We start from the raw sequence: 14,242 nt of genomic DNA on the forward strand, positions 1-14,242 counted from the left end.
TCTCTTACATTGTCACAATACAGCATAAGTGACTGCGCTCTTCTGGTTAGCTGTGCTATCACAGCACATGCCCTTGCAACTGGGCACAGTATCAACACCATGTTGCCTGGCTAGTGTTCTGTTAGGATATGATCATACCAGAAGCAGTAACTACCTCAATTATGTCCGTTGTAGAGATTGTGTACATACAGATATGTGTATTTGAATCAGTTTATTTAGCATTGTTTTTAATGGCGCTTAAACACTGATGACAGCTTTCTGTGTTTTAAATATAGACACTGTTTGACTACTGTAGCTGTTGGCCCAACATGAATATATAGACATTTCTAAGCTAGAAGAAACCTGACTGGTATAGCAGTAAGGTGTTTGATGCTTCTGGTAGCCATTAGTCCAAAAAGGAATGGTTGTATCTTGCTAATGAATAAAATTATTAAATCCTTGTTTTCTTTCTAGGCACTTTCTTGTTTAGTTCAGTTTGCTTCTACAAGGAGATCCTTATTTAGCAACCCAGAACGTGCCAAATATCTTGGTAACTTGATCAAAGGAGTAAAAAGAATACTTGAAAATCCTCAGGTATACATTTGTCAGTTTTTTCCTCAGTTCTGAGTATAAGATGTCCACTTTTAAAAATATGTCTTGCCGCTAATTTAAATTGTGGATGAAGCTGTTATCTTCCTGTTTGTTTGGGCTAATAAGCTGGGGAAGGAAGGGGAAAATAGGGGGCATCATGTGTGGCACATAAGCTGCCATACAAATATCCTCTACCTTCTGGGTTAAAAAGGAGCGATAGGAAATGCTTCTGTGCTTGATGCACAGTGACAAATGTTATAGAGTTTCCTGTGTGGCAACTTCATACAAACCATTGGTGAGGGAAACATGCCAATTACTCAGCAAATAGATCCTGTGGTGTTGCTAGCTTTTGGGGAAGACATGAGGGTTGGGATAAGTATGGTGGCCCATCAGCTCCAAGTGGTGTCTGCATGGTTCATTTTTTCACCAGACTTAGCTTTGTGCCTGTGCTGTCTTTTCTAGAAGAAAAAGGCAGCTTTAAAAATATTTCCCAGCAGTGATGTTGCTGTTTTGTTTAGTTTCAGCAACTGTGTTTGAAAATACACTGTTGTTTATTTGAAAAACTCAGCTGCTTATAACTATGTGGAATATTCATTTATTAAATTTATTAAATTCTTATACTACCCTTCATTTGCGTACCACAGGGAGGCTTACAATATAAAAATACAAATACGCAGAACATAGTAACAAACAGAAACAATACCCCCCTTCCCTTATAGTCACTTTTAACTGTTTGTCCCTGTTTTTGTCTTTCTAAGTATGTATGATATAATCACCTTTTAATTACTAGTTTTTATTCCTTACCTGTTTTAAGTCTTATGTGTTCAGTTTATCTATATGTTTTATCTTATGCTGGTCTGTGACCGGAATAAAGTTTGAGACTGATACTGTAATGAAGTGGCCAGGTGAACTTCCCTGGGGAGAGTATTCCACAAATGGGGAGCAACTGCAGAAAAGGCCCATTCTCGTTTTGCCACCGTCTGGATCTCACATAGAGGGGACCACACAAAGAAGAGCTTCAGATGATGATAACCTAGTAGGGTAAATGAAAGCATAGGATCATCAGGCAAGGGTGCTCTCTTTAGCCACATCTCAGTCAAGCAAAAAAGTGTGAATCTGCAAATATCATGTCTGACCTCCACATAATGAGAGTTGTATTATTGCTCTCGTATTTTATATGTTAAGCAATATAGAAATTCCTATAAATACAGTGGTGCCTCGCAAGACGAAAAGAATCCGTTCCGCGAGTCTCTTCATCTTGCGGTTTTTTCGTCTTGTGAAGCAAGCCCATTAGCAGCTTAGCGGATTCGCGCTTTTAGCGGCTTAGGGGCTTAGCGGATCAGCTGATAAGCGGCTTAGCGGCTTAGCGGATCAGCTGTTTAGCGGTTTAGCGGATCAGCTGTTTAGCGGCTTAGCGGATCAGCTGATAAGTGGCTTAGCGGCTTAGAAAAAGGGGGGGGAAGGAAAAAAAAACCCGCAGGAACTCGCAAGACATTTTCGTCTTGCGAAGCAAGCCCATAGGAAATTCGTTTTGCGAAGCACCTCCAAAACGGAAAACCCTTTCGTCTAGCGGGTTTTCCGTCTTGCGAGGCATTCGTCTTGCGGGGCACCACTGTAACTAAAGAATCAGAAAGGAGTCGCAACAAGCTTGGCTTTCTTCTGCCACAGGTTGTGAGATCTCGCTGTACTCCTAGTGTGCCTGAATCAGGGTACTAATAGAGATGGCTGAGGACATGAGAGAAAGTCCCCATCCTGCTCAACCAAATGGTGCTCAGCAACAATTAACAAGAGACAGCCAAGTTGCTTACATCACTATATTTTAAAAATTGCTTTTTTCTCAAGGACATTAAACTTGAAGCATTTTGTGTGAAAGTAGCTGGAGGAGACTCTTGAGAGTCCCATGGACCGCAAGAAGATCAAACGTATCCATTCTGAAGGAAATCCGCCCTGAGTGCTCACTGGAAGGACAGATCCTGAAGCTGAGGCTCCAATACTTTGGCCACCTCATGAGAAGAAAAGACTCCCTGGAAAAGACCCTGATGTTGGGAAAGATGGAGGGCACAAGGAGAAGGGGACGACAGAGGACGAGATGGTTGGACAGTGTTGTCGGAGCTACTAACATGAGTTTGACCAAACTGCGGGAGGCAGTGGAAGACAGGAGTGCCTGGCAGGCTCTGGTCCATGGGGTCACAAAGAGTCGGACACGACTAAACAACAACAAGAAGCAGTTGAAACATGAATGGCAGAATCTATTCTCGTTTAGCTTTTAACATCAGTTGGCACTTGCATGCACACAAACTTTATATTAATGATTCCAAAGAGACAGCCAGCTGCTCCACTGCTGTAACTCCGTATCTGGTCACCTAACACATGGGCCTCAGCTCTACTGATTTTTCTTCTTCTTATAATAATGTTCATTTTTCCGAATATGCCACTTGTAACACAGCTTTCAGTGCCCTTCTTAATCTTTCAGGATCCTCTTCAGGACATGCAGATCATTCTGGAATGGCACACCTTGTGCAAAATAATTTAGTATATATTTTCAAAGCATGCATTTCTGCCATTAGACGATTGCTTTACTAATTACAATCTTCTGTGTTGGTGTGCAATTTAGGGTTTATCGGATCCTGGTAACTATCATGAATTCTGTCGATTTTTGGCTCGACTGAAGACTAATTATCAACTGGGAGAATTAGTAGTTGTGAAAGATTACCCAGAAGTTATTAGACTGATAGCCAGTTTCACTATTACTAGTTTACAGGTAAGACAATGGTAGAACTGTTCTGTGATCTACTTAATAAAAAGGAGGATTTTTTAAAGTGCATACCTTGCACGCTGATGAACTCATTAAAACTGATGCTTTTACATGTTCCAATAGCCTTACTCTGTGAGAGCATCAATTTTGGGGAGCATATATTTTTGCAGTTTTACATCACATCTTGGGGCTTTGGTTCTAATTGAGGCATGAACAGAAATAGTAAATAACAGTATAGATTACAATGTTTGTAATTGCTCACATTGGGCTAAAACCTACTTTAATGAAAATCTCATTTTGTTTCTTTGTAGCACTGGGAATTCGCACCAAACAGCGTTCATTATTTGCTAACCCTTTGGCAGAGAATGGTTGCCTCGGTGCCTTTTGTGAAATCATCAGAACCCCATCTCTTGGATACATATGCACCTGAGATCACAAAGGCATATATTACTTCTAGATTGGAATCTGTCCCCATGGTTATAAGGTAACAACATGAAGTAGTCTTCTCCACGCGTACTGCTGTACTGTTTCCAGTTTAAACAAAATAAAAAAATTCCTTCCAGTAGCACCTTAAAGACCAACTAAGTTAGTTCTTGGTATGAGCTTTCGTGTGCATGCACACTTCTTCAGATACACTGAAACAGAAGTCACCAGACCCTTCTATATAGTGAGAAGGTGGGGAGGGGTATTACTCAGAAGGGTGGTGGGATTGGGTGATTGGCAGATAGCTGTGATGAGCCTGTTGACGACTCTTAACGACTGCAATAGGTCTTACAGGAAAAAGCAAGGGCCCAGATGCCAACTTTGCTGCCACATACACCCGGACAACACCATTACTGGCCCCAACAACATCATACATACCATCTCGGGACTATTTAATTGCTCATCGTCTAACATTGTGTATGCCATCAAATGCCAACAGTGTCCTTCAGCTCTCTATATTGGACAAACAGGCCAAACCTTACGCCAAAGAATAAACGGACATAAATCTGACATCAGGAACCACAAGACAGAGAAACCAGTAGGAGAACACTTCAATCTCCCAGGACATTCTATACAAGATCTCAAAGTAGCTGTTCTATTACAAAGGAATTTCAGAAATAGACTGGAAAGAGAAGCTGCTGAATTGCAACTTATTACCAAACTTAAAACCATGGAGAGACCTGGTCTGAACAAAGACATTGGATTCTTGTCTCATTATACATGACAAAGCCATTTTTCACCTTCTTACCCCTTGCTTTTTCCTGTAAGACCTATTGCAGTCGTTAAGAGTCGTCAACAGGCTCATCACAGCTATCTGCCAATCACCCAATCCCACCACCCTTCTGAGTAATACCCCTCCCCACCTTCTCACTATATAGAAGGGTCTGGTGACTTCTGTTTCAGTGTATCTGAAGAAGTGTGCATGCACACGAAAGCTCATACCGAGAACTAACTTAGTTGGTCTTTAAGGTGCTACTGGAAGGAATTCTTTTATTTTGTTTTGACTATGGCAGACCAACACGGCTACCTATCTGTAACTGTTTCCAGTTTGATAACATACTGTCTTTGTCATGTATATTCTTCTTGTGTTACGATAACAGTATTGATTGATTGATTATACAAAATTGTGAGGGGAAAAGTGCTCCTGAATTCAACTGGGTCCAGTCAAAGATTGGGTTATTTCCTCTGTTGCATGCCTAAGATAATAGATCATCGTAGCTTTATAATCTTTCAGTGTATGTTTTGAAGGAGCTCTACTGAGAAGCTTTTTTTAGCTTGTAGCTAATACAGAGTAACACAGAGCCATCCATACATGTCTGTGCTGAAGTAAGACCCGTTGTATTCAGGGTATAGGATTGCAACCTTATACGTAAGCCGAAACGCTTACATTCCTACACAATGCATTTTACATTGCCCAGAATGACTTTCCTATTTGTATGTATTCTAGAGATGGCTTGGATGATCCCTTAGATGATACAGCCACAGTTTTTCAGCAGCTGGAGCAACTGTGTACAGTTAGCAGATGTGAATATGAAAAGACTTGCGCTCTTCTTGTACAGCTATTTGACCAAAATGCACAAAGCTATCAGAAGCTGTTGCAGTCTTCTAGTAGAAATCCCTTGGCGATCTCAATTCAGGAAGGTTAGTATTTATGTTGTCTGAAAGTTTGCCTGTCTGGTACATTTGCCTTCACCTCCTGAACAACTTTGCTGGCACAGACAGGAAAAATACTATCAGAAAACACAAAGCAGGGCAGGCTAACCTGCCTTGTTGGAATCTTGTTGGCCCCAGTCAGCATGGCCAGTCATCGGGAATGATGGGGAAGTCCCACAACTTTCGGAGGGCTCCTGAGTAGCAGATTTTACCCTGCTGTTCAGCCAAAAAGACTTCTTGAGCAGTTTAAATAAGATAAATAAAAACAAATATAAAAGGCACGACACAAAAGAGTGTTTTTTTTAAAAAAAGAGGAGGAAGAGGAAAAACTTGAGCACCAGTTCTGTTGCATTGTAGCTCTTACAATGAATGGCTGGAATGGAAACAGTCCAGAGAGAGAGAGGAGCCAGATGGACCTGGCCTTTCAAGAGAGCTGACTGAGTGCTCCTATTTCTCCTACCGATTTTTCTGCTGAGCCTGATGAAATGGCTTCTGCCAAGTGATACATTAATGTGGGCAGGGAGGAACTTGATCAGTGGGGTTCGATGTTTGCTGCTTGCCGCTGCTTTTCCTTTGTCTTAAGTGAAGGAATCTGTCAAAACTATTTTTGAAAGTTGAGGTGTATATAGCCTGCTGGATCGCTGCTATCATCATGCTTGATGAGACACTCAAAGAATTAAAGTTTGGTGGGATCAAAATGACCCTTTTCAGAAGCTAAATCTTTTGGTCCCTGGGCTAGAAATTATTATTGTTGGCTTTCCAACTGGTCGCTATGCAGTTGTGTTTAAGCATAGGTAAGGGACCCCTGACCATTAGGTCCAGTCGTGGCCGACTCTGGGGTTGCGGCGCTCATCTCGCTTTATTGGCCTAGGGAGCTGGCGTACAGCTTCCGGGTCATGTGGCCAGCATGACTAAGCCACTTCTGGCAAACCAGAGCAGCGCATGGAAACACCGTTTACCTTCCCGCCGGAGCAGTACCTATTTATCTACTTGCACTGTGACATGCTTTTGAACTGCTAGGTTGACAGGAGCAGGGACCGAGCAACGGGAGCTCACCACGTCGCGGGGATTTGAACTGCCGACCTTCTGATCGGCAAGCCCTAGGCTCTGTGGTTTAGACCACAGTGCCACCCGCATCCCTTGTTTAAGCATACATAATTATAATCACTAAGTGGCCTTACATTACCAACTATCTCAGCCTTGGTACCTCCCCGTTCCATATGTAATACCAGAGTAACAACTCTGACTTATTTTACAGGGTTGTTGTAAGGACTCTTGACATAATTTATGCAAATAGTTTTTAATACTCATGAAGCAATATGGGGTTGTTAAGGATTAAAACGGAGGATGCATCTTTTGAAGATGATACTCAGTGCTATAAGAAAATTAATGACTCCATTAATATTTTTGTACCCCAAGTTGTGTGTCAGTACATATGATGAAAGTGGTTAGATGCAGAAAACCTCTGTAGGTCAAAGCGTTTGAATCTGCCCACCACCACCAAAGAAAACGTTGGCATTATTTTAAATTTGTATTTCTCTTTATATAATATTCAATATCTTTTCTGTGGACTAAACATTTTCTGTTAGCACAGAACAATAAATGTTACCTCCTCTAGTTATGCACACTTTAATTTAGATGTTTAATGGTTTTTAATGTTACAAAATAAGTTAATACAATATTAAGACCTCATTTTATTATATTGTCTTGGTCTCTGTATCGATTGTGATGCAGTCGTGGTTTACTAAAACAATAATCCCCAAGAAATGGGTCATTAACAGTAGTTAACGATTACTTGTGATCTATGGTAATGACTGATTTCTTTGGGATTATTGCTGTTATAAAACATAATTACAGATTATTACAGCAATAATTATTTTGGTAAGGAAAAAAATATTCTCCTTAAGCAGCTGGAAAAGCAGCAATACTGAGTGTTTTGAATAGAGGAAGTAAGCATAGAGAATTGTGATGGAAAATGAATTCTATTTTCTGTGCATAGGGACTAACTCAGGATCATTAACAGAATACTCCATGTGCTGATGGGAGTAGTTTAGAGTTTAATCTTAAATGTTGAGGAGGCTATCAATCCATTTAATGGTTTTCTGTGCTTCAGACTTGCCAATATTCCAGCTTTCAGACATGGTGGTGCTGGCCTTAAAATTATGAAATAGTGCTTTTAAAATACTGATTTTGTATTTGCAATAAGCATTTGATTACAGAATCTGCATTAATGGCAGCAACCAAATAGATAGCAAATGAGGAGCAGAACTTGGTCAGTTTATTTTAAAATAGTTATCACTTTAAGCTATTGAGACTATAACAAATCAAATCAAACCAATGGGGCATGGGGGATAGAAAAATGATCATGTTTTCACTCCTCGCAATAGATCCCATAAAGAAGGGATGGTGTCTGCAGTGATCACTGTTCATCTATTTATAGCCCACCCGGCATTCTAATATTTTAGAGTGGGGAACAATAAGATTTTCTTTTTTTAAACCCACAATCCAATAACTGAACATGAGAACAGATCAAATTTCAGTTGGTCATAAAATTGCAGAGACATGCCTCGAAATCCAAAGTTGAACATTAATTATTTCCAATGGCTTGAGTAAACAGACATGTTTTAAGCTGGCACTAGGATGAAAAGAGAGTAGGTACCAGCTAAATTTCAGCAGCGAGGACATTTCACAGCTGGGGTGTCACACCAAGAAGGCCTTCTCTTGCATCACTGCAGGACGATATAGGAAGAGGCTCTTTCAAGTATTTAGGTCCCAAATCATCAGAGTTTTATAAGTTGTCAACAGTACATGATGGCATCCACTCCTTCAGAACTGGTGATATGTGGCTCTGGGTGGCTGATCAACTCAGTAACCTTGCTACGGCATTCTGCACGAGCTGCTGTTTCAGAATCTATTGTAGAAAGACAGGCCTATGTAGAGTACATTGTAGTAATCTATATGAGAAGTTATTAGAGCATGAATTACTGTGGCCAGGCTGTCACTGTTCAAGAATGCCTGTAGCTGGCAAACCAGATAAAACTGGCAAAAGGCACTCCGCATCACTGAAGACTCTTAAGCCAATAAAGACAGCTAGATCTAGGAGTAGGACGTGGGTGGCGCTGTGGGTTAAACCACAGAGCCTAGGACTTGCTGATCAGAAGGTTGGCGGTTCAAATCCCCGCGATGGGGTGAGCTCCCGTTGCTCGGTTCCTGCTCCTGCCAACCTAGCAGTTCGAAAGCACGTCAAAGTGCAAGTAGATAAATAGGTACTGCTCCAGTGGGAAGGTAAACAGCGTTTCTGTGCGCTGCTCTGCTTTGCCAGAAGCGGCTTAGTCATGCTGGTCACATGACCTGGCAGCTGTATGCCAGCTCCTTTGGCCAATAAAGCGAGATGAGTGCTGCAACCCCAGAGTCAGCCACAACTGGACCTAATGGTCAGGGTCCCTTTACCTTTACCTTTAGATGTAGGAGTATTCCTGGTTCCCCTGTTATTTCAAAGGCAAAAAAATGTGACCATTGGAATGACCTCTCGGATACTTGCCAGATGTTCAAGAAGGTCCCAAAGAATAGTGTCAAAAACTGCAGAGAAGTCTACCCAGGATGAGGAAAGAGATATTCTTTTTGTTGATTTGCAGTGAAGATCACTTGCTAGAGGTGTGAAGTCCTTTCCCCTCCCATAGTCAAGGGCCAACGAACAGAATCTAGGTCTGCAGTGTTTTTTTTAAAAACCTGGTGTATTGGACCATTAGTCAGAATGTTGTCATAAAAATGGACGTTATAGTACTTGGGATGACTATATCAAAGTATGGTTTATAACAGAAAGCAAAATTCGGTCTTAATTCTGAAATTACTTCCTCAGCTGTGTTATGATACATATCAGAAACTTAGGGAATGTTGATGTTTGCTAGCAGTTCTTAACATTTTAGAAGATTTTATGAATAGATTTCAAGGCTAACCAAGTGGTTTTGGTAAACTCCCAAGTCTCATCCGCATTTCCCTCTTCCTGGTAAAATGTGATACACAATAGCATGCCCTAAAATATAAGCATTTATGAGTTTATTATAAGAATCATCAAGTGGCTTCAAAGAATCTGATGGTGTTTCCTGCTTGGCAGGGGGTTGGACTCGATGGCCCTTGTGGTCTCTTCCAACTCTATGATTCTATGATTCTATAATTAGACAGAAATTCAACAATTTATCAATAAACATTAGCATTTACTAGAACAGCCTGCAATATGTTTGGATCAGATGCTGTATGAAGTTGTAATGTAAATGCTCTCTCTCCCTCCCTACTCCCATCCATACCATGCTAGGACGCTTGGCATGGCTTGTATATCTTGTTGGAACTGTTGTAGGAGGAAGATTAACTTATACCAGTACTGATGAACATGATGCTATGGATGGTGAATTATCTTGTCGGTAAGTGTGCACCCTTAAACTCTTTCAAAAAAAGAAAGCATGTATTGTGAATGAAAATTGCTATGGGCAACAGTCCTGTTTACCCCTCTGTGTTTTCAGATTTGATGAACAGAGAATGGCTTTCAAAACAGCATATTGACTTGGAATCTGAATTGGCATTATAGAACTGCTCATTTGACAGCATTGGATAACACCTCTGTTTTAAATCACAGTCAGCTGACTGTCCCTGCAGATTGCATGCTGCTTGTTTTCAGTGTGGTAAACCAGTTGAGTTTGTGGGCCTAGGTCCTCAGTGCTAAACTAAAACAGGCAGGTTCTTCTTTCATGGAAGGTAATCTGATCCTTCTGGATGTTCTCTCTGTGGAAAACAAGAATAAGGAGAAAAGGGTTCTCCTAATTGGCAAGAGAAGCAACCATTTGTTTGCCTAGAGATCATGGATTACAGGATCTTATTGTCAGGACAAGATATGGATCATAGGTCGAGCACAAACTGACTGGGTCTCAAAGAAGTGCATTGCGACCATGTGAAGAGAAAATCCTTGGTTGCCCACCTCTGCTCTAGCTATTGTTGACTTTATGTTCTTTGGACACAGGTATTCATACACACACTGTGTTTCACGGTGTGATATACACACACATATCATCATACGTATACAGTGGTACCTTGGTTTAAGAACAGCTTAGTTTATGAACAACTTGGATTAAGAACGCTGCAAACCCGAAAGTAGGTGTTTTGGTCTGTGAACTTTGCCTTGGAATAAGAACATGTTTTGCTTCCTGTTGAGTGTATTCCATTTGTAAATTTAGTCCCCCGCTGCTATGGGAAAGCATGCCTTGGTTTAAGAACACTTTGGTTTAAGAACGGACTTCCAGAATGGATTAAGTTCGTAAACTAAGGTACCAGTGTACACACATACAGGTACCATTCCATATATTGTCAGGATCCAGTGCCCCAAGCCCTGGAACACTGCCTAGCCATTGATTTATTAGTAGAGTAGTGGAACTTTGGTGATTGCATGCATTCCAGAAAGACACCAGAAGCAGGAAAAATCATTAGTAGAAAGTTTACTAAGGCACAGTGGCGTAGCGTGGGTTGTCAGCACCCGGGTCAAGGCAAGTAATTTGCGCCCTAACCCGCTCTCTCTCCGCTCTGCACCGCACCGCATGCCTGGCACACCCCCCCCCTCCACAGAGGGCGGCGGCTCGGATCGGATTCGCACAGCCAGCACTGCAGTGAGAGAGAGTGAGTGAGCCAGGTAGGGGCAGAGTGCTGCGAGTGCGAGCGCCCCCCCCCAGATGTTGCGTCCGGTGCGTCCGGCCCCCCCTGCACCCCCACGCTACGCCACTGCTAAGGCATAAACAGTTCTTTGCCAAATCCCTGGCAAGGCACAGTTCAGCTCTTTGTCAAGCAAAATCCAGTTCCAACATAAAAAAATTACACCACACGAACATAAAATGCAAAAAATAAAAGCAAGGAAATAGAAGTCTGTAGAAAAATGAGAGAAAAACTGCTCACTGGGCAGCAGATACACTCTTCCCAATGGCCTTGGCACTTCAGATGACACACACAGTTCGAAAATACCTGTTGCGTGCTCAGAGCAGAATGGAAAGTTACAGGCTCTCTAGAAAGTTCTTGCGCAGGCTTCCTCAACCTCGGCCTTCCAGATGTTTTTGGCCTACAACTCCCATGAACCCTAGTTAGTAGGACCAGTGGTCAGGGATGATGGGACTTGTGGTCTAAAAAATCTGGAGGGCCAAGGAAGGAGGAAGCCTGTTCTATTGTGTTCTAATATTTACTGGGAGCTTCTGCACATACACAAAACTTCATAAACACACACACACACCAACACACAAATATACATATTTTCCCCACCAATCAATACATATTTTTTAGATGGCTAGCAAACAAAACAATATTAAAAATGCAATATACAATAATTAAAATGAACAATAAGTGATAAAAGACAGCAAAAAGGTATGTGCAGCACAGCCAGCATAACACATTTTCACAGTCCAAACTGAATCAAAAAGCCTGGGTGAAAAAATCGGTCTTCGCCTGTCGCTGAAAATACCATAGAATAGACCCCATGTGAAAAAGGAATACGAGTGGCGCTGTGGTCTAAACCACAGAGCCTAGGGCTTGCCGATCAGAAGCTTGGCGGTTCAAATCCCCGCGACGGGGTGAGCTCCTGTTGCTTGGTCCCAGCTCCTGTCAACCTAGCAGTTCGAAAACATGTCAAAGTGCAAGTAGACAAATAGGTACCGCTCTGGCGGGAAGGTAAATGGTGTTTCTGTGCGCTGCTCTGGTTCGCCAGAAGCGGCTTAGTCATGCTGGCCACATGACCCAAAAGCTGTACGCTGGCTCCCTCGCCCAGTAAAGCGAGATGAGCACCGCAACCCCAGAGTCGTTCGCGACTGGACCTAATGGTCAGGGGCCCCTTTACCTAGACCCCATGTGAGCTTCTCTAGGGAAGCAATTCTGCAGCTGCAGTCCTGAGGCCCCTTCCTTGGTATCTCCTACTCCCAACTTCACTTGATGAGACCCCTGGAGCAGAGCCTTTGAAGAGGATCTTAAAATTTGGAAAGGCTTGCACAGGAGGAGGTGATCTTTCAGCTAACATAGTCTCAAGCCATTTAAGGCTTTATGGGTTAAAAACAGCATTATAAATTGGGCCTGGAAACGGACTGGGAGTCAATGCAATTAATAAAGTACTGGCATAATGCCTCACTCCAGTTAAACGTTTTGTGTCCCTGTTTCGAAACAATTTCAGTTTCTGGATTATTTTTAAAGGCAGCCCCATATATACCGTATTTTTCGCCCTATAGGACGCACCGGCCCATAGGACGCACCTAGATTTTTTTTTTGGGGGGGGGGGGGAAATAAAGGAAAAAAAATTCGCTCCCAGAGCTTGCGGGGCTGGAGGTGGGGGTGGGGGAAGCTCGAGCTTCCCCCGACCCCAGTCCCCAGAACAGGTTGGAGAGTGATGGCGAAGGTGCGCGCACGTTCGCCATCGCTCTCGGAGCTTGCGCGGCTGAGGGCGGGGGAAGCCCGAGCTTCCCCCGATCCCAGGTCCCAGAGCGATGGCGAAGCTGCGGGGCTGGGGGGATAGCTTCCTGAAGCCTGGAGAGCAAGAAGGGTCGGTGCGCACCGACCCCTCTCGCTCTCCAGGCTTCAGCGAAAGCCTGCATTCGCCCCATAGGACGCACACACATTTCCCCTTCATTTTTGGAGGGGAAAAAGTGCGTCCTATAGGGCGAAAAATACGGTAATACACTGTCATAGTCTTAAGTGGCAGGTTACCAAAGCCTGGATAATTGGATAAGCTATCCTCATCCAGGTATAGGTATAGGTTTATTAGCTGGAGCTGACTGAAGCTGCTTTGAGCCAGAGAAGCTACTCAGTGTTGGAACAGAAAACACACCCAAACTGTGAACCTGGTCCTTTAGGGCAGTGTTTCCCAACCTTGGGTCTCCACCTATTTCTGGACTCCAACTCCCATCATCCCTAGCTAGCAAGATCAGTGGTCAGGGGTGATGGGAATTGTAGTCCAAAAACAGTTGAAGACCCAAGGTTGGGAAACACTGCTTTAGGGGACTGAGCACAATCACCATACCTCTCCCTACCTGAAACTGCTCTTATAGGGGCATCTCTATTCATCTCCCCAGGTCCATCAAATCACTCTGTACATAATTAAAACCACAAACCAGGAGCATTTAAATAACATACAGTTTAAAAGGGCAATAAATTGAAAATAATGCTATGCAACAAATAATACTATACAGAAAAGAGTTTCCAAAACAAAATCATAACAAGAGATACATGAAACAATAAACTGACAGTGTTGGTTCCTATTGGCTCTACAGTGATACTCATATGCTAGTCAGCACTTTGGCTGCTTGCGTGTTGTGTAAACTCAAATTCAGAACAGGGAAATTGGTAAAAATGACTGCCCTTCTCTTCTGTTAGCAGAGGTGTCTGCTTGATCAAAAAGAACACAGTTTGATTCAACTGAAGACGTGTTTAGATTTTAATGGTTGGTGCACCTGTGAATTATTTTGAGTATCAAGTTTAAAACCCAACAACTTTATACATCTTTCTTTTCTTTTTTTTTACTGATTTCAGAGTCTTTCAGCTAATTTCTTTGATGGATGCCCAGTTACCACGCTCTAGCAATGAGAAAGTGGAACTTGCCATACTCTGGTTTTTGGATCAGTTCCGTAAAACTTACGTAGGGGATCAGCTCCAGCGCACCTCAAAGGTAAGTGTTTCCCTTACACAATTTAATTTTATACAGAAAAGCCTGTTGTTGTTAGATATGTGTGTTGTGGGGAGAATTGATCCTGCACCAAAGAGTTTTCGTGT

General features: G+C 42.5%; 1 protein-coding gene and 1 long non-coding RNA gene across 6 annotated transcripts in view; one reads left to right on the forward strand and one right to left on the reverse strand.

Annotated features, from left to right (window-relative positions):
- Positions 1 to 14,242, forward strand: part of RANBP17 (RAN binding protein 17) — a 192,397-nt gene that overhangs the window by 30,036 nt on the left and 148,119 nt on the right. For all 5 annotated transcript variants that reach the window (XM_079969728.1, XM_079969727.1, XM_079969724.1 and 2 more), the window contains exons 9-14: positions 454 to 573; positions 3,185 to 3,331; positions 3,637 to 3,809; positions 5,256 to 5,449; positions 9,774 to 9,879; positions 14,003 to 14,138. In XM_079969728.1, the coding sequence (XP_079825854.1) occupies positions 454 to 573; positions 3,185 to 3,331; positions 3,637 to 3,809; positions 5,256 to 5,449; positions 9,774 to 9,879; positions 14,003 to 14,138 (876 nt within the window). The remainder of the gene's footprint in view (positions 1 to 453; positions 574 to 3,184; positions 3,332 to 3,636; positions 3,810 to 5,255; positions 5,450 to 9,773; positions 9,880 to 14,002; positions 14,139 to 14,242) is intronic.
- Positions 2,799 to 3,689, reverse strand: LOC307212800. Its single transcript, XR_013837229.1, has 3 exons — positions 3,605 to 3,689; positions 3,398 to 3,523; positions 2,799 to 3,084 (listed from the first exon to the last, which is right to left on the reverse strand). It is a non-coding gene; the product is annotated as an uncharacterized lncRNA (long non-coding RNA).

This window comes from Podarcis cretensis (genome assembly GCF_951804945.1).
Source record: "Podarcis cretensis genome assembly, chromosome: 3".
Classification (NCBI taxonomy): domain Eukaryota; kingdom Metazoa; phylum Chordata; class Lepidosauria; order Squamata; family Lacertidae; genus Podarcis; species Podarcis cretensis.